Genomic DNA, 22,202 nt, shown 5'->3' with positions numbered 1-22,202 from the left:
TGAAGAGCCTGAGACAGTGAATTGCATGAGCCAATTGTCAGGGGAAGACTTCCATGCATTTTCTGCTGGGCGAATCTCAATTTTGCTTGTGTGCAGGTTGAGCCAATGGGTATGGTTGTCTATCAAGGTCATTGGTAGGTCATTGTCAAATTTTTGGCTCAGAATGAGTTGAAAGACAGGCACATCAGTAAAACACCTGGTTGCTTACCCTCCTTATATTCAACTTTTCTTGTCCAAAAAGCACAAAAAAGCAAGAGTGAAAACAAGTAGAGGGAGGCACCACCACCTGGTACAGTTCTCCCATGCTAGAAAAAGCCTCAAGAACAAGTCCAAAAAACTCTTAGGGTCCCCTCCCTAGCCTCCCAAAGAAAAGAAAAAGAAAAAGAAAATGATGCAGATGCCAACCACTTCACCATGTATCACATTGTTGAAAGACAGAACAACAAAATAAAAATACAAAATACCAACCACACAAAAACCAGAAAACAGACACCAACCAATTGCCCAAACCCAAAAATGCCGAAAAATGCCAAACAACCAAGCAAGAAATGTCAGAAAACATATCAATGTGCCCCAAAGATGTAAAGATAAGCAACCTAAAATGAAAAACACACCTCACACACATAATAAAAAACAAGAACTAACACCTAAAAGTCTCAGATCAACACCCTCTGAGATCCCCCACACATAATATTAAGACCAGAGATTGAAGACATGACACTATAATACTTCCAACACAGCTGCCCCAACAATGATAACAACTTCCTACCTTGGCCATGAAAAACATGCCTCCATCCCCCCCTATGCTTCACTTCATCATAACCTGTGCAAAGAAACTTCACTATAACCCCCCCCACAGAAAAGATAAACTCATCCTCCTCTACAGACATGAAAGAACCTTCCAGCATCAAAAGCGCTAGCATCGCTGCTCGTCCATCACCCCTAGGTTCACACCATCCCTCTACTAGAGTGTCCCGCTCAGGACCACAATTCTTCCCTGAAAATACCCTGGAAAATGAAGGAGACTCAGACATGAATGCAAAGACCACCCAACCACCTGCCATGCCCCCAATCTCCCCCCCACAACCTCCATCTACCCCACCAACCCCCCCCAACCTGAGCACCACCCATGAACCCTCTACCCACAACTCTGTAACTACCCCAGAGACATCTCCCATCCTAGATGCATCAAAGTCAATCCATGCACCAGAGACCAACAAGGACTCGCAAATGGAAATCTCCCCACCCCTATCCCCACACTCCCCCCCTACTGAGCCTCCTGCTAGACTTACATCCCTTGGCACCCTTGTGATCGAGGAGATAAACTTGCATGCCCACATCGCAATGGCAGAACAAAACTGCTCTATAATTAAGAGCAGTGCCCTGAACGCAACCATCCTCCTACCCCAATTCACCCCAATCCCCAACAGAAACTTCCCTAGCATCCACCTTGCACATGCTGCTCAACTCTTCGACTACCAAGCCCCCAAAGTCATCACTGCTTGGCTCAAAGTCCCAAACCCTAAGATCCTCTTCTGAATCTTTGACTACGATGGAAAAAATCTAAGCATCGTCACACCTATCCTAGTTGAACATGCCTGCAAAGCCTTCATACAGATTGGAGAATCCCTTAACCAGGATCTCCAAGATGTGAAAATCTCTCCACCCTGCCCAGAAGCAGGGAAGGAAGGAAAGGGCTACCCCCTGAGCTTTCTAGCATATAACATCACCGATGAAGCAAAATCCCTCCTCCTCTCCCAGTGTATATGGTCATCCCCTGACATCTCCTTTGCTGCTAGTGCCTTTACCATAGACCGTGTCCCCACCCTCCTCATCTACCTGCAAGGCTTCTCAACCATGGACCCCGACACTGTCAAACAAGCAGTATATGACACCTGGTCTGAAGATATCGTGAGATTTGATCTAGGAGAAATCCTCTCCAAATCTGAAATCCCAGAAAATGCCATTCAATACCACATCTGGCAATTCATCAACTCAATCACCATTAAACACCTGGATTTCAAGATAAGTGGTGGACTACCCCTACCCCACTATAATGTCTTCGCAAACAGCCCCATGTCTAACCCAGAAACATGGAAGAACCTCCACAAGTACATCCACAGCTTCTCCTACCCCTCAGACCTTGATGGCTGCGGTACCACAGTCTACTTCATCCCCTGCACTGTGTCACTCAATCGCGCACCTGCAGGGCCTATGCCCCTTCCCAGATATTCCATTCTGGAATGGCCCCAAGCATGCGAGAACCCCCACCACTACCCACCAGAGAGGAAGAGGGAGAGGACGAGGAAGGCGCACACACTCTTAAGTCACACACATATATAGTTAAAACCAGCTCCCCAATCATTCTGTCCTATAACCACTGCTACATGCTACAACCCCACCTCCCTACCTACAGTACTAATCCTCACCCCAGTACCTACATCACCTGAATCCCATCATTCTGCTGTCCAAACCTGCAAAACAAATAAACCCCCAAAGAAAACAAGAACACAAAAACAATAAGTCACTAAACAGTTCCCTCTGACCACACTGTATAGAATGACTAAGCTGACAGGTTTAAATCTTATCAAACAGAATGCGATAAGAAACCCCCCACACTCACTGCCCAAATATACTGATCAAGCAATTGAGACAGGAAAGCAATGAGAATTCCAATGGCCCTTGGCCAAAAAGCAGAGACCTATTTAGGTCAAGAACTCACTGTGCTGAGAAGCTTAAGTCCCTGCGAGAATATTATGGAAGATGAGGCCCCATTCTAAGACAGCACTGACATATGTTCACCATGTTTAACTGGGATATGTTAAACCTTGCCTCTCAGATCATTGTACGAGAAGTATAGTACATCAACAACCACAACTACAACAAACCACCACCCACCCCCTCTCCCTGGTCTTCAATCTGGTCTTGGTTTCCCCCTCATGAGAGACAGAGGGGACATCCTTCAGACCACTAGGGCTATCCCTGATGAAGTTCCTCAAGAGATTGGCAGCAGAATAAACACCTACCATAGTGAATCACAAAACACCCACCAAAAAAAAAACAAGAGTGAACCTACTAATTGCAACCCTAAATGTCAACAGAAGAGCATCCCCTTCCCTAGGACACAACCAAATATCTAAATGGGCATCAATACACCAAACAATAAGAGATAAAAAAATTGGCATACTCTGTATACAAGAATCCCACCTAACCAAAGACCACAAAACACAAATTAGAAACCTATACTCAAGAAGAATAGAAATCATAAACTCACATGACCAAGAAAGACCAGGAAGCTCCACCGGAGTAGCATTTATCATGAATAAAGAAATACTAAACACACAATCAGCTACCCACATAGAACTAATACCAGGAAGAGTGGCAATACTCAAAATAAACTGGCATAACGACAAAACACTAACCGTCCTGAATATATATGCCCCAAACAACCTAAACACATACAAAGACTTCTGGGAAGAGATCACAAGATCCTGGAGAGAAAACAACTCACCTAAAATAGACTTCATAACAGGCAACTTTAACCTCACGGAAGATCCAATTGACCGAGCACCAGCTAGACTCGAAAATGCTCAAGCAACAGAAGCTTTAAGAAACATGAGATCAGCGCTCAATGTACAAGACTCATGGAGATGCTCCTACCCAAACAATAGACTGTTCACTCACCACAGCCACAACAACAAACTATCTCACCTAGATAGAATATACACAAACTCGACAATATACGAAAGCTTATCCACATGGGAAGCAGGACCAACATCAATAATAACCAACCATAAGTTAGTTGCAGTCCGATACACACCCCCAAACACACCCTTCACAGGGAAAGGCAGATGGACCTGGCCACTAGGCCTCCTACACAACAAAGAACTACAGAAGAAAATACATGAGTCTGCAATCAAAATACAAGAAGAAATAAAAGAACTACACATGAACTGAAATGAATCAATCAACCCACAGACAATATGGGAAGACTTCAAAACACAAATAACACAAATAGCAAAACAAGAAGCAAAAAAACACCTAGTCAAAATCAACTCAAGAATTAACCAATTAAACAAAGACTTACAACGATTCAATAAAAACCCAAATGAACTAGACATGAACAAAGACCAAAGAAGACACACAATCCTCTTGGAAAGTGAAATAAACCATCTAGAAAAAAAGAAATATAAAAACAACCAAATCAAAGCACAAGCACAATGGTCAAAAAACAGAGAAAAAATAGGAAAATACTGGTCTAAGATAAACAAAACAAAAAAACCAAGAGATATAATACACGCACTAAGAGATCCAAAAACAAACAAACTCATAAACAGATCAGACCAAATGGCGGAGATCACAAAAACACACCATGAAAATATACAAAAAGACCATATCCCATCAGTAATAAGAAGAATGGTGAGACAAGAAATACTCCAAAACATACCAATAGAACAAAAACAACTGGATAATTCCCCACTCAACACACCTATCAATGAATCCCACATCCTCAATGCCCTATACTCCTCAAAGTGTGGAAGCACAACTGGCATAGACAGAATTCCATACAAATTCTGGAAAACAATGCATGAAAAAAACCTAGAAGACATAAGAAACAACAAACCTAACTTCAACATAATAAAATTATTCATGAAAGTAATAAATGACATCCAAAAACATGGAACTGACACTAAAACAAAATTCTCATTAGGATGGATGTGCCCAATCTTCAAAAAAAAAGAACACACTGAGATAGAAAACTACCATCCAATAACACTACTCAACACCAATTACAAACTCCTGACAAAAGCATTAGCAATGCAAATAGCCAAAGAAATAACAAGAATGATCCACCCAGACCAAAGCAGATTCGTACCAAAAAGATCTATCTTTGACCCAATAGGATTAGCCCAAACAATGATAGAATATGCTGACATAATGGAAGAAGATGGAGCCATCATAGCTCTAGACCAAGAAAAAGCATACAACAAGATAAACCATGAATACCTATACAAAACACTAGAAAAATTTAACATTCCCCCAATCTTCATAAACACAGTAAAAGCCCTATATGAAAATACCCAAACCCAAGTAGTAATAAATGGAGTCTTCAGCTCACCATTCAAAGTAACACAAGGCGTCCAACAAGGAGACCCACTCTCCTGCCTTCTCTTCGATCTTGCGATAGAACCATTAGTGTGTGCACTAAGAAACAACAAAAACATACAAGGTTTTAAAATTCCAGGAATAATCAACCAACTAATAATAAACCTATACGCAGACGACACGACAATATTCCTAAAAAAAAAGAAGATTGATTCACCAACCTAGAAAACACCCTCAAAAAATGGTGCAATGCTTCAGGAGCCAGATTCAACACCAAAGAAACTGAGATAATCCCAATAGGCTCTATAGAACACAGAAATAGAGTACTCACATCAAGAAAACTACACCCAGATGACACTCCAATAAATGAAAACATCAAAATAACAAAGGATGGATGCCTGATAAGATCACTAGGTGCCTGGATAGGCAATGGAATAAATAATGCCACACCATGGGAACCAATACTCAACAAAATAAAACTCACATTAGACCACTGGAATAAAGGTCACCTGACACTTGATGAGAAACAACTCATAACACAAATGGTAGCTGGAGGAATGTCACAATTCCTAACTAAAACCCAAGGGATGCCAAAAGAAATTGAAAAAGCCTTAATCAATATAATTAAAAACTTTATATGGGAAAATGCAAACTCACCGCCCATAAGCCTAGATCAATTATATCGACCCAAAAAAGAAGGAGGAATAGATCTATTAGACATAAAAAATAGAAACATAGCAATCAAAGTCACCTGGCAAAAAATGTTCCTTGACCTCTCACCCAGCAGACTGGCATGGGCCTTCACTACAGATGTGCTAATAAACAACCTAAAAAAAATGGAATTAAATCAAATGAAGATATGAACATATTTCTACAAACTTGGAACCCACCTACACAAGGTCCAAAGACAAGAGGAATCCCACAAAACATACGGAGAATGCTAAAAACAGCGAAAAAACTCAACCTGAGTTTTGTGCCTCCAAAACTATCAAAAAACCTTAAAATGCAACTACCCACCTGGTTTCATCTTGGAGCCCCCCCAAAAACATACAATAAATCAAAAGATAAATGCCTTCAAACAAATCATGAAACAAACACAATCAAAGACCTGCTAACAACCAGCAAAAGAATACATACCAACACAACATCACCAAAACACTCGCCTAGGAAAAACTGTGCATGTCAAGCATGCAAAACAGATAGAAATAATGGCTGCCTGAACCCACACAAATGCGCAGCTTCAGCAAACATGATACTAAACAAACTAAACCAAAAACTAAACCCACTAGCAAAATCAAACACGGATGACCTCACCCTAACACACCACAGAAAAGAAAAAACAACCAAACCTTCACAACAATGAAAGGCAAAATAACCTTTGACCCATCCCTGACTATAAGAACATGTCTATTGGACTGTTTCAGAATATTCAGAAATGACAAAAACACAAACTCACAACCTGCCCTCAGACTAGAAAAACCAACTAGAGGACTAAACCTCATAGATGATAAAATAACAATCTTCACGGACAGATCGTGCATTAACAATGGCAAAGCCAACGCAAAATGTGAAAGCAGCATATGGGTAGCAGAAAACCATGAAAAAAATAAAGCAATAAGAGTACTGGGTCCATCACAATCAAACCAAATAGGAGAACTCACCACAATACTAGTAGCCTTACAAAACACAGACCCCTTCATCCCAATCAACTTTAAAACAGACTCAAAATACGTCATTGAAGGACTCACAAAGAATCTCAAAACCTGGGAAGACAATGGCTGGACAAACATCGAAAATGCAGACACCTTTAAAGCAACTGCATACCAACTAAGGAAGAGATCAGCACAAACAACATTCGAATGGATAAAAGGACACTCAGGAAATGAAGGAAATGAAGCCACAGACTCCCTAGCAAAGAGAGGAGCTGAAAAAGAAACATGTGATCAAATCAACTTAGAAATACCCACAGAATTTGATGTACAAGGAGCAAAACTCTCCAAAATGACACAAACATTAGCATACCAAAACCTCAAAAACCAATACCAAATAAAACAGTGGAGAACAACAAAAAGAAACCTTGAAACAGCAAGATATGCAATAAAAGAAATATCAAATAACCTAGAATCAGACAAAACAATCTGGAAAGAATGCAGAAGAAAAGACATACAACGACCAATACAACAATTCCTATATAAAGCACTACACAGCACACACAAAGTGGGAGACTTCTGGTCAAACATACCCCAATATGAACAAAGAGCAAAATGCGCCATCTGTCATAATGAAACAGAACCAATGGCACATATACTAACAACATGCTGTTCAAATGAAAGAAGAAAAATCTGGAAACTAATAAAAGACATATGGCCCAAAAAATACAGCCCATGGCCAAGGATAATGATAGGAACAATACTGGGATGCAGATCAATCCATATCAGCAAACAAAACAACAACAACACTGAAAACATTACACCAACAAACAACAACATACCAAACTCAAAACACATACCAGGTGCATCAAGACTCTTCCAAATCTTAATATCTGAATCTGCCCATCTGATCTGGGCCATCGGGTGCGAAAGAATAATAGGAAACAAAAACATATCCAATAAAACAATCGAAACAAGATGGACAAACAAAATAAACATGAGAATAACAATTGATAGAACAATCGCCAACAAAATAGATACAAACACACAAAAACTAGTCAAAACAACATGGTCAGAAATAATATCATCAACAACGCATATCCCTGAAAATTGGGTAACAAACCCAGAGGTTTTAGTGGGTATTAAACCACCCAGGCCCTCTACTGAACAAGGTCACCAGGTGTAATAGAGTCCCACACATCCCATACAACATGGAGAGTGCATAAAAGCATTTTTCCTCAGACCGGTACCTCCCAAATGGTCACCAATATAGCATGTTTAGTAGAACTAGATTAGTCAGTGGCTACTAAACTAAGTGCTTGTCAAAAAAAAAAAGAAAACAAGTAGATAGCCACCCGAAAAAGGCCACTCATTGTCTGATTTTCTACTTTCCTTTCACTTGTTTTCCTTTTTGGCATGCAAAGCAAATTTTCATTTGATAACAAGTGCACTCAAACTAGCAGCATCAGGAAAAACCTCCCAGAGGAAAAAACACATAATTTTGATAAAACAATGTAATTCAGAGAATTCTATGTAATTACAAGTATTAAGATAAAACCAGCTGAAAGATGATAAAGCACAATGAGATTCTCAATAATCATTTGAATAAAGAAAAAGTATATCTATCTATGTATGAGTTCAACCAAAAAGTATTACAATTATTGAGAACCATATCACTCATCCACTCTTGTGGGACAATGGCTCCAAAATTTGGCATCAGATGGACACTACGCACAATATTTGCCAATGGCATGATACTTGCTACTTTTTCACCACTGTGCAATGATTGCAAGAGCTTGTAAAGTCTGTGATGTTGATCGGGAGCTGAAGTGAATGGTTCAAACCATTCAATGTAAGCAAAGTGAGTGGGAACCTTGACTGTTAGTGGAAACAGGAGTGGAACTGATTTTGAGGGTAACAAGAAAATGACTCGCACTTGCCCAACATGGACTCCTAGATTCAGACGACTGTGAGTGACTCCATCCTTAGCAAATAGTGGTGGCGAAACATACCTTCTATACTAACAACATCTGGATTCCCACAAATGCTCACCAGAGCAGTATCTGAACAGCAAGGCCACAGACTTGAACCTGAACTGCATTGTGGTCTGGCATGTATAGAGTCCAATGTGGCTGTTGCATCACCATGACCATGAGTGTCTACTGAGAGCCACTTTACCCTGTGAAAAATGGGGAGAGTTTGGAATGGGAAATGGACATCCTGCGCTAACACATCCAGTGTTTGACTATGGAGGGGGATAGGATCATTGGCATGATTGAGTTGTGTGATATAGCATGCAAGTGCTTCATGGAAATAGGTAGCACTGTAATCTTTGACGAGCTTGTCTATACTGATGGCCTTTGCAGTAGGGTGCTTTGAAACTGATTGAAGCTGTTACGGCGAACTAGGATGGGCGCGGCAATAGATACTCGATAGGAGTAACGTCTAAAGCTGGATCTAGACCTCACAAATGTAAGGCTTCTTAAGACAAGTTAGAGAGAGTGTCTCCGACTTGAATATCAATATCAGACACTTAGGATTGGGGGTCCTAAGTGAAGGATGTTCTGGTTAAGACCTAGTAAGATTAAAGTGAAGTCTAGCTAAGTACATGACCGAGTATATATAGACGTAGGTAACTTTAGGGCAGGTATGCATATGTCATTGACCGAGTCAGAGATAAGAGAGATGAGTCACTCAGTGATGTCATGAATGAGTCAGAGATAAGAAAGGTGAGTCACCTAGCAACGGCATGTGGTGATCGTGATGTAATACAACGAACATAGAAAGTGGTTAGTCTAATGATGGCACAGCGAGGCGCGGTCACGACGTAGTACACAGGTAAGAGAAGAAAGAAAATAAGGGGGTAACCACGACTGTAACAGAAGCCGACAAAAAGTCATATCGGGGGGGCATAAATGGTAAGGCATAGTCTCTTCAGCACCAGCACATCGCCAGTTGACATACTTGTCATGGTGCATAATCTTCTCCTTGTGCTTGAGCCACTGCATCATCTGCACAAATTCATCTTTGTGATTTGTAGTGCAGTAAGTGTCCTTTGCAAAATCAATGTGAAGTCGTTCAGTGTACTCAGTATTATAGTTGTCCATCATACCAAACATCATAATCATGGCAGAATAGTGGCGAGTGGTGTGATGATCATACTGGCACTAGGCACGTATGATCAATAGCACAGTTCTTCTCACCTTCAGAAAGGAGATAAAGCACGGATCATTAAATCCATATATATCAACCCATCCACTCTTACTCTGGTCCAGTCCTAGGAATCCACCCTCCCATGTCCTATCCATGTCCACCTATCTCCGCTGGTGCATTATTTATCCCAAATGTCATTGCTAAACGAGCTGCAGGTCTTATTACACAACTACTCATGTTCCACAGTGCATGATGTTTTATTACCTATAGACTCATCACGCGCTTGCTAACTATGCTACAATTCTTGCCTATGCAATCTGGGCATTCACACACTACAATATAAATGACTGCAGTACATATGATTGAGTAGTTCCCTTTCCCCCAGACTCAGCTCTATAGGAGAGTTATTCTCGCGTTATTTTTGTAGACCTTGTGCAATCCATCTATTTTGCTCTTTCTTGACAATCCTGCACAATTCGACCGCTCTGAAGTTCTGTACTGCTAGGATCTTACCCTTAAAGCTCTTGCAAGAATACCCAACCTGCGACCAGTAGTTTAGCGCTGTTCTTCACTTGTGCTATATCCCTTGTGACTGGCCGCTCCATAGAGTGCAGTTGATTTTGTGCGCGTTACATCTGCTGCACTGGCATCTGACATCCAATACGTTTGCACATACAGTGGCTCAAAAAACTGTCCACATGTTTTTGCATTTTTTACTATTTACAATATTGTGTGAGAATACATAAAGACCTCAGTGACATGCTGATACCATATTGTAGTGCTGCTTCAGGGCTTTGGATTGAGCACCACATCGTGAGAATCAGAGGAGATATGGTGGAGATACAAGGCTTACAAAATCATGACTCATGCGGACAGTTTTTTGAGCACATATTAAAACTATATAAATCATCATTTATGACACCATAACAATCATGCCACCATTAAATAAATTATAAAGTGGTGTCATTATGTCATTTTAAAACCATATCTAACTATACAAACCAAAAATTTCCATATGTCATGGTTATATTCATCATGAAAGCCACCCCCCCTGCTCAAAGGGATAATATCCTCTCTCTTTCCTATTCTGGCCTCTCTGCTTGTCAAATTTCCTCTAGAACTGGAGTATCCAAGTCCACTGTGGCCAAGTTCATCAAAGAAAGTCACACAGACAAGGAAAACTTCTGTGAAGGGCGTCCATCCAAGCTCACCTCTACTGATAGGAGGGCTATTATTCAACATATCACTACAGGAAAGGCTGATAATGCTGTCCAGGTCACCTATTACATGAATTCCACCATCACATTCCCTGTCTCTTCACACACTGTGAGAAACATTCTCAAGACAGCTCATCTCAGGTCAGTAACAAAGAAGAAAAGGCTCTCCTCTCTATCACACATATGCAGAGATGACTAACCTTTGCCTTAGCCCATCAGAATTGGATTACATGGACTGGAAGCATGTTATATGATCATATAAGACCACAATAAATAGGATTGGGTCAGATGGCAAGGTATATATGTGAAACAAGAAGGGTGCTAGTCCTCTCTGCATATGTGTGATAGAGAGGAGAGCCTTTTCTTCTTTGTTACTGACCTGAGATGAGCTGTCTTGAGAATGTTTCTCACAGTGTGTGAAGAGACAGGGAATGTGATGGTGGAATTCATGTAATAGGTGACCTGGACAGCATTATCAGCCTTTCCTGTAGTGATATGTTGAATAATAGCCCTCCTATCAGTAGAGGTGAGCTTGGATGGACGCCCTTCACAGAAGTTTTCCTTGTCTGTGTGACTTTCTTTGATGAACTTGGCCACAGTGGACTTGGATACTCCAGTTCTAGAGGAAATTTGACAAGCAGAGAGGCCAGAATAGGAAAGAGAGAGGATATTATCCCTTTGAGCAGGGGGGGTGGCTTTCATGATGAATATAACCATGACATATGGAAATTTTTGGTTTGTATAGTTAGATATGGTTTTAAAATGACATAATGACACCACTTTATAATTTATTTAATGGTGGCATGATTGTTATGGTGTCATAAATGATGATTTATATAGTTTTAATATGTGCTCAAAAAACTGTCCGCATGAGTCATGATTTTGTAAGCCTTGTATCTCCACCATATCTCCTCTGATTCTCACGATGTGGTGCTCAATCCAAAGCCCTGAAGCAGCACTACAATATGGTATCAGCATGTCACTGAGGTCTTTATGTATTCTCACACAATATTGTAAATAGTAAAAAATGCAAAAACATGTGGACAGTTTTTTGAGCCACTGTATGATAGTGGTAGGTGCAGCTAGGACAAATTTAGTAGCGGATACGGTTACGCCTACATTCTCCAGGCGCTGGAGTATGCGGTTCACTACTATGCAATGCTCCCATATAAAACAACATATTCCCGGGTTCTCCACTATGGTTTCATATGAGCCATCAGCTCTTTGATAGCGCGTTTTGACTGATTTGATCGGGAGGTCATCAATAAATGGGGAGGTGTGCTTCGGGATCTCGTCCTGTAGAGCAAAACAGGAGTCACCTTGATATACTTGTACCACATTTGCATGCCCTTGCAGGAGAGTTGTTAGCCAGTGCAGTCCTAGCAGTGTTCTGAAGGTTGTGAGGTCATGGGACTCCTCATGTAGCACACGCTGATCATAACCTGAATATAAGTCCATCATACTGTATACCGCATACCCAGTGAAAGATTCAGCTAATTGTTTGACAAAGGGAGGAAGTGATGAGTCTCGGATAGTTACTGTGTTCAGCAGTTGAAGATCATGTACTAATTGCAGTGATTTACCATCTTTCTTGACCATGCAAAACCACCACGAACAGTAGGCTGCAGTTGACAGTTCATAAAAACTGGACTGGATCTTCTCTTTGATGATGTGGATAACTTCTCCAAGGGTTGCCAGCAGTATAGGGATATTGCATTGAGACCAGGGAGTGTGCGGGATGGTAGGAATTTTGTAAGGAGGGAAATAGGTTTCGTTGAGATGACCATGCTCGGTCATGTCCCACACAAACGCTAATTCATGTGTCCGGATGAGCCAGCATATAAGCTCAAGCTCTTCTGGCCATAACCAGTTAGCAGGGTCTAAGTCCAATTTGTTCACTCTTTCTTGGGTGAAGTGGACACCTGGGACGAAGTCAGGCGGGTGGGTTGGCAATTGGGGCATGCTGGCCAATGGGTCATCAGGTAATCTTCTCGTGATTCTATACTCGGGTGGCATGGTGGTTTGAACCGTGCAGACCTTCTTTGTGACCAGCTTATAAACCAGTGTATGTCAGGTTTTGTTGAATGAATATACACTGTTAAATGCATCGACTGATGTATGGTCAATGATTGAGTGTGTAGATATGAGATGATTATAGCATGCTGAGAACTGTGCAGGTGAAAAGGAAAATAAGGCATGTTTGCTCTGTAAGAGTGGGTATTGTGCAGTTGGTGCAAGACAAAAATTAGAACCAGGAAGTTATGTAGTAGGACGAGAAATAAGAGAGAGTGGTGGGTAGGAATTTGTCCATTTGTCTCCTCGCATATTGTGTGAATCATCAATCATCAAAAACCCTTCTTGCACGCACCTGAGGGAGCATGCACGCTGGCTTTGCAACCTGGACATTTCTTTACCCAACGCATGGTAGGGATGCATATTACCTTCCCTGAATTTGGGTCCATTAGTGTGATATCCTGGTCTCCATTAGGAAGATCTTCTGTATGGCAGCTGGTGAGTGTAAAGAACAGGCGCCCTAGCAAGACGTCAAAGTTAGCGGTCAGAACAACCTGAACTTGAAATAGCATTTCTCCTGCACTGAAGTCTAGTGGGAGATTCTCTATTACTCCTAGTGTCTCATTGGTTGAAGTATTAACAGACTCCATGGTTAGCTTGTGGTTGGATCTTAGTGGAATACCGCCCAGCATGCACCAGACAGATTGCAGCATTACGATGCACTCTGTGCCTTGGTCGAGGATGCAGGAGAGGATCTGGCTGTGAAGTGTCACCGCTCTGATACATCTCAAGGATTCAAAGTGTTCAGCCACAATGTGTCTGTCGTCATTCCTTTGCAGGCAGCTGTCGTATTTTTTTAGAAAATCTTGCATTCCTGGCACACTACCTAGTTCATTGACTGAGATAGTCCCTACCATAATGTGCTTGGTTGTGGTCATTTCCTTGAATACCTTGTGAACATCAGTGGATACTGCTATTAATGTGCACATAGGTACACTGATGGTAGATCTAGCATGTGGTTGACTACACGCTTGTCCACATCCTTGTCTTCCAGCAGGAAGGAGTATCTGAACTGCATTGAGGGTTGGTTGGCAGCCAGTGGTTCATAGGATGAAGAAGAGGTCGCAGGGTTCGAAGATGAGGAGGCCATACCAGGTGCGGTTGAAGAACCCATGGGTGTCACAACCACCATGCCCTTATTAGGGGAACTAGTGGCCTTTGACCCAGATGCCTTTACCTGCGGGGAAACTACTTCTTCTACTGCGTCAGTGGTTCTTGATGATGGACCTGGCTTGGGATGTGGTGGTATGTTGATGCCCTCAAACCGCATATTTTTACCTTTGCCTGCTTTGCGGTTAGCATGATCCGCTTTTACCGCTGTGAACACTTCGCGGGCTCTGGTAGCTTCTTGTTCAAGGCACATCAATTCTTCGTTGTCTTTGCTCACATCTTCCTGGACGTCAGTGCATGTGTGCATGAATGCGCAAGGCTCGATATCAAGCGCTGCTTGGATGGTCAGTTCAGCATGACAGTACATGTTACCAAGAACCGTAGCATTGGCACCCATTGTGGGCCCATTACGCAAGAATTTGTTGATGCACTGCTTGAAGTTTCTGTCTCCTTGCCTTCCGGGAATACCACGACCATTGGGCATAATGATCTTGTTATCAGAGGTGATGCTTATCTTACCTTCCCTTGTGTATTCATCGCACATTGCGCATCACACAAGTCTTCGTAAAATGGTCTCCTCTGCAAAAGTAACAACTGTTATACTGCGGTTGGCTGTATTCCTTCTTTACCACAGTCCCCACATTAGGTTGCAGGGCAGGTGTAGAAGGCGTGGTTGCTTGGGTCGTAGTTGCAGAGGACTGCACTGGTGGTTGGATGGGTACTGTTACAATAGTGGTTACCCCCTATCTCTTTCTTCGTACTCATGTGTATTACGTCATGACCGCACCAAGGTGTGCCATCACTAGACAGGTGCCCGTCTATATTTGTATTACAGCACGACCGCCACGTGCCATCGCTAGCTGACTCATCCCTTATCTCTGACTCAATTCCTTATCTCTGACTCATCTTGATGACGTATACGCACCTGCCCTAAAGCAGGTTACAACTATATAAACTAGGTCTTGTACTTAGGTAGACTTCACTTTAATCTACTAGGTTTTACCTGAACTATCCTTTGCTTAAGACCCCCAATCTTAAGTCATCCGATAACCGATATTCAAGCTAGAGACACTCTCTCTAACTTGTCTTAAGAACCTTACATTTGTGAGGACACGATCCGGCTTTAGGTGTACTCTTATCGAGTACCTATCCTCGCACCCATCCTAGTCGATCTACGGTTCGCCATAACAAAAGATTAAAGTCCACCACCACCGACCCTCTCCATCCGGGAGGTTACCAGAAGAAAGAACTCAGAGAGAGAATGAGAACGTTCCCCTGAACAGAAACATCACTTGACCAGACGCTCAGGATGTCCACCACAACCAATACCCCAGAATTGAAAGCCGGAGCTCCGTCTACCTACGATGGGAGCCCTCAGCAGGCTCTACGATGGTTGTATGCGATTAAGGTGTACTTCGCGCTTAACGCTACGATCTACAATACCGACGAGAAGAAGGTAATCACCGCTCTCGCGTATATGACAGAAGATAGTGCCATGGGTTGGGCACTCACTTTCTACACTGAAGTCGACAACTCCGCTGCCAAATCCTATGGAACCTTCGCGAACTTTGAAACCAAATTCAAAGAAGCCTTCATACCCGCCGATGCTGTTGGTACTGCCATGAACAAACTTAGGACGTTGAAACAGACGGGCGATATCACGTCTTACATCGCTAGCTTTAAGACCCTCGCTGCACAAGCCGGTGTTAAGCAAGACGCCGTCCTAATCACGTTCCTCAATGACAGATTAAAGAAGGGAATCGTTAATTCTGTCTACCAGATGGAAACCATCCCTACGGATTTCGACAAGTACATCGCCACGGTCGTGAGACTTGATAGCAACTACCAGAGGGGTGTCACATTTAGATCCAACCATCGAATCACCACCAAACCCTCTGGGCAGCGCTATGTACCTAGACCTTCCATTGACTGACATGACCCAAACGCCATGGAGGTAGACCGGCTCACTGAAGCCGAAAGAAGTGACCATATGAAGAAAGGACTATGCTTCACCTGTCACCAAAAAGGCCATCTCACTAGAGCATGCCCGCAGAAGAAGAAGATCCCAGTTCAAAGGGAGGAGATGAACGATAGTGACCTAGATGATGAAGATACAACAGTCCGTCGCCTCGAAGAGGATTTTTAGTATGGAAGACTGGATCAACGTCAGTATCTTCCAATGTAACCATCAGACTTGTACAGAGTATTGGAATAAGAAAGGAACTTCGCGTCCCCATTTCTCTCATCTCCAAAACCCGTCTGAAAACCGTTGAAACAACAGCTGTTGTAGACTCCGGCGCTGCCGGAACCTTTATCTCCGAAGAGTTCGTCAAGACTCACAGGATTTGAACGCATAAACTCTCGAAACCATTCCGGGTCACTACTGCGGATGGAAGTTATGCAAAGGGGGGCGCCATTACCAAATATTGCGTCCTCATCGTTAAAATAGACAACCGGTCTATGATTGGAAAGTTTAACATCACACAGCTCGGCCGATGTGATCAAATTTTATTGGGAATCCCCTGGCTATGCGCTATGGACCCAGTAATCCGGTGGAAAGCGGAAACACTGGAACTCTCCAGAACAGAGAAGAGTGACCAGATTGAAGAAGAAGTCGACAGAGAATGAAAGAAGAATAGATTGCCTCCCCTCTTCCATAGAGAGGCAGGAGGAAAGGAACCGATCCCGGTTGTAGTGCTGCCTAAGGCGCCTCCTAGGAAGGTGACTGGAGAACCACCACACGCCACAATCGAAGAGATAATCGATGAAGAAGCGGTCCCATCGGCACTACCTGATCTGGACCCTATACCTGATGATGAAGACGACTCCTTTGACACAAAGGACAATGTATGGACGACCAACTACGCACCACCTGTGCGAGAAGTCTCTACCTACCATCTAGAAGATGACAAGTTCCTAGTTGAGTACCCCGCCGATGCCTCCGAGCTTCGGGTAATCACCAACATCTCGCTGGACACCCTGTTAACGAAAGACGGGACTAGTACTACGGAACAACAACCCAAGATCACACCCCTACCGCGACCCGCCCTCTCAGATTGGAAAATCAATGACGATATCCTTTATTACAAGGACCGCGCCTATGTCCGCCCTGCCGGACCGCACCTCATTTTAGAATGATGTCATGACCACCCCACTGCTGGCCACCCTGGATGTTGCAAAACAGAGGAATTGGTTAAGCGTGATTTTTGGTGGCCCGCTATGGGGACCTATATTTGAAAATACATTGAGGGTTGTGCTCTCTGCCAGCAAATGAAATCCGACACGCATCTGACAACCCCCCCCCTTGTCCCCATCCCCTCCGTTGCCGCTGCTCCTTTCACTCAGATCTCGGTTGATCTTATCACCGACCTTCCCCCTGTACGGGTTTTGATTCTGTCATGGTCGTGGTAGACCATGGGCTTATGAAGGGGGTAATTCTCATCCCATGTACCAAAACCATTACTTCTGAAGGAGTCGCCAACAAATTCTTCAAATATGTCTATCGGCGATTCGGCCTGCACGAAAAGGTCATTTCAGATCGTGGTCCACAATTTGTATCCAAGTTCTCTCAAGCCCTTGCCAAGCTTCTGAAGTACGACATAGCAGCGTCAACCGCCTATCACCCCCAGACCGACGGACAGACCGAACGACTCAACCAGGAATTGGAAACGTACCTTCGTATATATTGTCGGAATCATCCCGAAAACTGGGTAGAACATCTCCCCATGGCAGAATTCGTTCACAATCACCGAAAACATGACTCTCGCAACGCATCCCCCTTTTTCCTTATGATGGGATACGAACCAAGAGCCCTTCCTCATACCTTATCCGACTCCACAGTCCCCGCAGCAGCAGATAGACTCTGCTCGCTCCAGAAGCCTAGAGAAGAAGCACTCTCCTGCCACACCCTTGCGATGCAGCATATGGCAGAAAGAACTCACGGACAGAAGTATCACCCTTGGAAGATTGGAGATAAAGTTTGGTTATCTGGGAAGAACCTGATCACGCAATTACCTTCACAAAAGCTTGCCCCCAAGCGATATGGTCCATTCCCAATCACTGCCGTCCTGTCTCCCATCACGTTCACACTCCAACTACCGCCTCAGTGGAAGGTTCACCCCACGTTCCATGCTTCCGAACTATCGTCCTATCACGAGACAGAAGTACACGGACCGAACTTCCACGATCCACCCCCTGATGTCATCGATAACGAAGAGGAATATGAAATTGATGCGATCTTATCGCATAAAGGAATGGGTAAACGAAGACGCTATCTCTTATCGTGGAAAGGATATTCGTCCGCCAGTAACGAGTGGGTTCCTGAAGAGAATCTCAGGAACGCTTCCAATATCCTTGCTGCCTATAAGAAGGCCCACGGACTGTAAAACTCCCAATAATGTCCCACATTGAACGACTACACCTTTGCATCCTTCATATCGAAGAACTTACCGCTGCCATGAACACCGTCGCTGAAGGAAATGCCCACCCCCTCACACTCCTAGATTACCAGACCGCCACCACTGCCAACCTCGCACAGCACGCATCTCCCCCTGAAACATCGCCACCCACTTCAAACTCTACCCTCACCCTTACCAACGATTCCACCCTTACAGACTACTTCTCTGTCATTGATCAAGTCGAAACCAGTGCCTTGTTCGAATCCGCCATCACCCCGCAGCAGTACGCTATTGAGATAGATCGTCTCCTCGGAGAAAGAGGAGCAATCTCTAGCGGCCTTATAATTAGGATTATCAGAGATGCCAGCCTCATTGATCGCACCGCCGCGCTCCTTGATGATGAGCGTCATCAGACTATCTTCCGTCATCTTCATATCCGCATTCGTAATACCGCAATCCAACTCTTACCGGAAGAAACAAGAGACGCTATCAGAGAAGCCATCCACATCGTCACCGAGCGAATCGCTCTCAACCCTGTTGCACGACCACCTTCCCCCCACATTGCTGTCCCCGTACCTCCACCAACTCACGTCGCAACTACTGAGGAACATCAGGATGATCATATCCCTCCTATTGCCGTACTTGATGTACCGACTTCTCCTTCTCCTGACCCAATCGTACGTACCACACGACGACTCCCGCTCAAATGAAGATCCTCTCGCCTCGCCGCCAAACGAGCTGCCTCCACTTCCCCCACTAAAGCACCACTCAAATGATCACGGTCGCCTTCCCCTCCAAACCAGTCTTCATCCGTCACAGTTGTGAAAACATCGCCGGTCGATAACGTCATATGTCATAACTGCCACATCGCCGGTCACCATCATAAGAACTGCCCCGCGTATTACTGCAGAGTTTGCAAAGAGTACGCACCAGGTCATCTGTCGGTCTTTTGTAAAGAACTAAAAGGAGAAGCGGTTATTCCTTTGGTATGGACTGACGTCAGTTTCTACGACGCACTCGCTCGCTGGGAGATCGAGCAAGACGCCATCGCTCATGCTGAGCACCTGGCGCAACCTACTATCACGGAAGAACAAGACGACCTTCTTTATTCCAACTACGATGCGGATCCCATCTACTGGGCTAACCAGGATATGTGAAGTCGGCGACTTCATCGCTAAATGAGGGGTAATGTTACAATAGTGGTTACCCCCTATCTCTTTCTTCGTACTCATGTGTATTACGTCATGACCGCACCAAGGTGTGCCATCACTAGACAGGTGCCCGTCTATATTTGTATTACAGCACGACCGCCACGTGCCATCGCTAGCTGACTCATCCCTTATCTCTGACTCAATTCCTTATCTCTGACTCGTCTTGATGACGTATACGCACCTGCCCTAAAGCAGGTTACAACTATATAAACTAGGTCTTGTACTTAGGTAGACTTCACTTTAATCTACTAGGTTTTACCTGAACTATCCTTTGCTTAAGACCCCCAATCTTAAGTCATCCGATAACCGATATTCAAGCTAGAGACACTCTCTCTAACTTGTCTTAAGAACCTTACATTTGTGAGGACACGATCTGGCTTTAGGCGTACTCTTATCGAGTACCTATCGTCGCGCCCATCCTAGTCAATCTACGGTTCGCTGTAACAGGTACTGCGGTGGATGCAATGCTAGGTAATAAGAAAACTGTGGCCTTGTATACCCGATCTAATGTGTATGGGTCATCAGGGTGGTGAGTGACAAGTTTTATTTTGAGCCTTCTTCTGATAGCTGCATTGGCCATTGAGTGGACCCCTTGGAGGAAAAATCTACTGCATTCTAGTTCCACTAACTGTTGTTTGTCAATTAGGTATTGCAAGACTTTGAGGAAGTTGCAGTAGTATTGCCCTAACTCTTCCTTGGAGTGTATCAGGATGTGGGCTTGTTCTGTGCAGAGGTTCTCTAGGTCAGTATGAGTGTAGCGGCAGTCATCATTGCATCCTGGATACATAGCCTTTATAGCATCAACAAACTTATTCCAATCATTCCCTTTTGCTGCAGGCCTGCATGCCCAAGTTTCCAATTCACTGATGGGCGCGTATTGAAGGGCTACCTTGATGCGCTTTTCCTGATCTAGATTAGTGTAGTTGGCCAGTTGTTCCACATCCTCAAAGAATGGGAGTAGCTGTGCGGGTGTTCCATTGAATTTGGGTGCTGTGTCGGTTCCTTGGAGAGGCATTTTATACAGGGTAGTCATGGCTGCAGGTTGTGCGATAGGGGTTTGAGATGGTGTGGGGCCTTGTGGGGCTGAAGGGGTATGGCATGCAGGGTCAGGTAAAGTAGGTGGGAGCATGGCTAAATGTCTACACAGGGAGGAAGTAGTTACAGGTAAGAAAGGTGTGGGTGTGAACAGGTTTTGCCTTTCGGGTGACAGGTCATGGGTAGGGTTCGAAGGGGTAAGTGATGATTCGGTGGATGGAGTGTCTAAAGTAATGAATGGGACTTGGGGTAGTGAATGGTTGAATGATCTGGGGAAGTGAGTATCTTCCCCCTTGGACTCTGGTTCTGTTAGGGGTGAGTTGGAAGTGAGGTTCCAGATAACAGAGGCTTCTGAAGAGGAACAGGTATGTGAGTTGGATGGTCCTGCTTCAGTTTCTTCTTCAATGTTCTGAAGTACTGGTGTAGGGAATGAGATTCCTCTAGGTGTATATCACCCATATTACAACTCATGACAATTGGTATAGTGTACAACTCACCATCTATGACTTTCCCATGAAATGCACCAGAGGCATGACACTTTCCCACATTACGCGACACATTCACGCGCATGCGCTTAGCGCACTCTTCCCACGCTCAGTCGCACATTGTTGCGCAGTGTCCCAGCACATCCATCCATTGTCCAACCAGTCCCCTGGTGCGTCCCTTTTCGTTTATTCTCATATTTAGCATCATACCATATCTTATTTCATCATGGACCCTTTATTTACATCATTCACATACTTAGAGCGCTCCCTATTCGCTTCTGAGCCCTGGGAGCGCACCTAGGCACAGCTTACCTGTGGCCTAGGAAGTTTTCATACAACCTACCACCACCAGAATATACACCAACCACCATGATGTCTAGTAGCATCTAGCAGTCAGAATCAATTATCATGAGTTAGCATCCATCAGAGTCATCACCCTAGCCATCAGTATCAGTCCATCATCATCAGTCCATTCAGCAGTCTCAGTTCACACCTTCACACCATCCTTCAGTCTTTACATGTCTGTGCACCAGCTCGCATGCTATTCCCATGCTTCGCACACCTACACGCTCAACATTCCCATGCACGCGCTTTCAGCACGCTTCACCAGAGTTGATCTGGCATCACTTCGTGGATTTGCTTTCCTTGCTTCCCTTAAGGGTCAAACATATTGCCTGGCGCACTTTGACCAACACAAAGAGAGTCAGTAGCCTTCCTCTCACCCCAGAGGTAGAGCCCTCTTTCTTTCTTTTGCTCTGCAAGCTAG

The 22,202-nt window shown here is 43.9% G+C and overlaps 4 protein-coding genes across 4 annotated transcripts; 3 read left to right on the top strand and 1 right to left on the bottom strand.

Moving 5' to 3' along the window:
* Positions 1–888: 888 nt before the first annotated feature.
* BJ212DRAFT_1299507 (uncharacterized protein) lies at positions 889–2,343 on the top strand (the record flags this gene model as incomplete). The annotated part of the gene is made up of 2 exons (XM_041332876.1): positions 889–1,512; positions 1,618–2,343. 2 exons carry the CDS (start codon positions 889–891, stop codon positions 2,341–2,343), a joined length of 1,350 nt encoding a protein of 449 aa, XP_041193313.1.
* Positions 2,344–6,043: 3,700 nt separating this feature from the next.
* BJ212DRAFT_1271086 (uncharacterized protein) lies at positions 6,044–6,469 on the top strand (the record flags this gene model as incomplete). The annotated part of the gene is made up of 1 exon (XM_041330932.1): positions 6,044–6,469. One exon carries the CDS (start codon positions 6,044–6,046, stop codon positions 6,467–6,469), a length of 426 nt encoding a protein of 141 aa, XP_041193312.1.
* On the top strand, positions 6,466–7,941 carry BJ212DRAFT_1271189 (uncharacterized protein; the record flags this gene model as incomplete). The annotated part of the gene is made up of 1 exon (XM_041330943.1): positions 6,466–7,941. The coding sequence occupies one exon, from the start codon at positions 6,466–6,468 to the stop codon at positions 7,939–7,941; it is 1,476 nt and encodes a 491-aa protein (XP_041193311.1).
* Positions 7,942–9,712: 1,771 nt separating this feature from the next.
* Positions 9,713–9,907, bottom strand: BJ212DRAFT_1221466 (uncharacterized protein; the record flags this gene model as incomplete). The annotated part of the gene is made up of 1 exon (XM_041329389.1): positions 9,713–9,907. A coding segment is annotated over one exon (195 nt), but the record flags the coding sequence as incomplete, so codon positions are not given.
* Positions 9,908–22,202: the final 12,295 nt, after the last annotated feature.

Source organism: Suillus subaureus (genome assembly GCF_016647635.1).
Source record: "Suillus subaureus strain MN1 chromosome Unknown BJ212scaffold_15, whole genome shotgun sequence".
Classification (NCBI taxonomy): Eukaryota; Fungi; Basidiomycota; class Agaricomycetes; order Boletales; family Suillaceae; genus Suillus; species Suillus subaureus.
The sequence above is the reverse complement of the archived record's forward strand: the minus strand, read 5'-3'. Positions and strand labels throughout refer to the sequence as shown.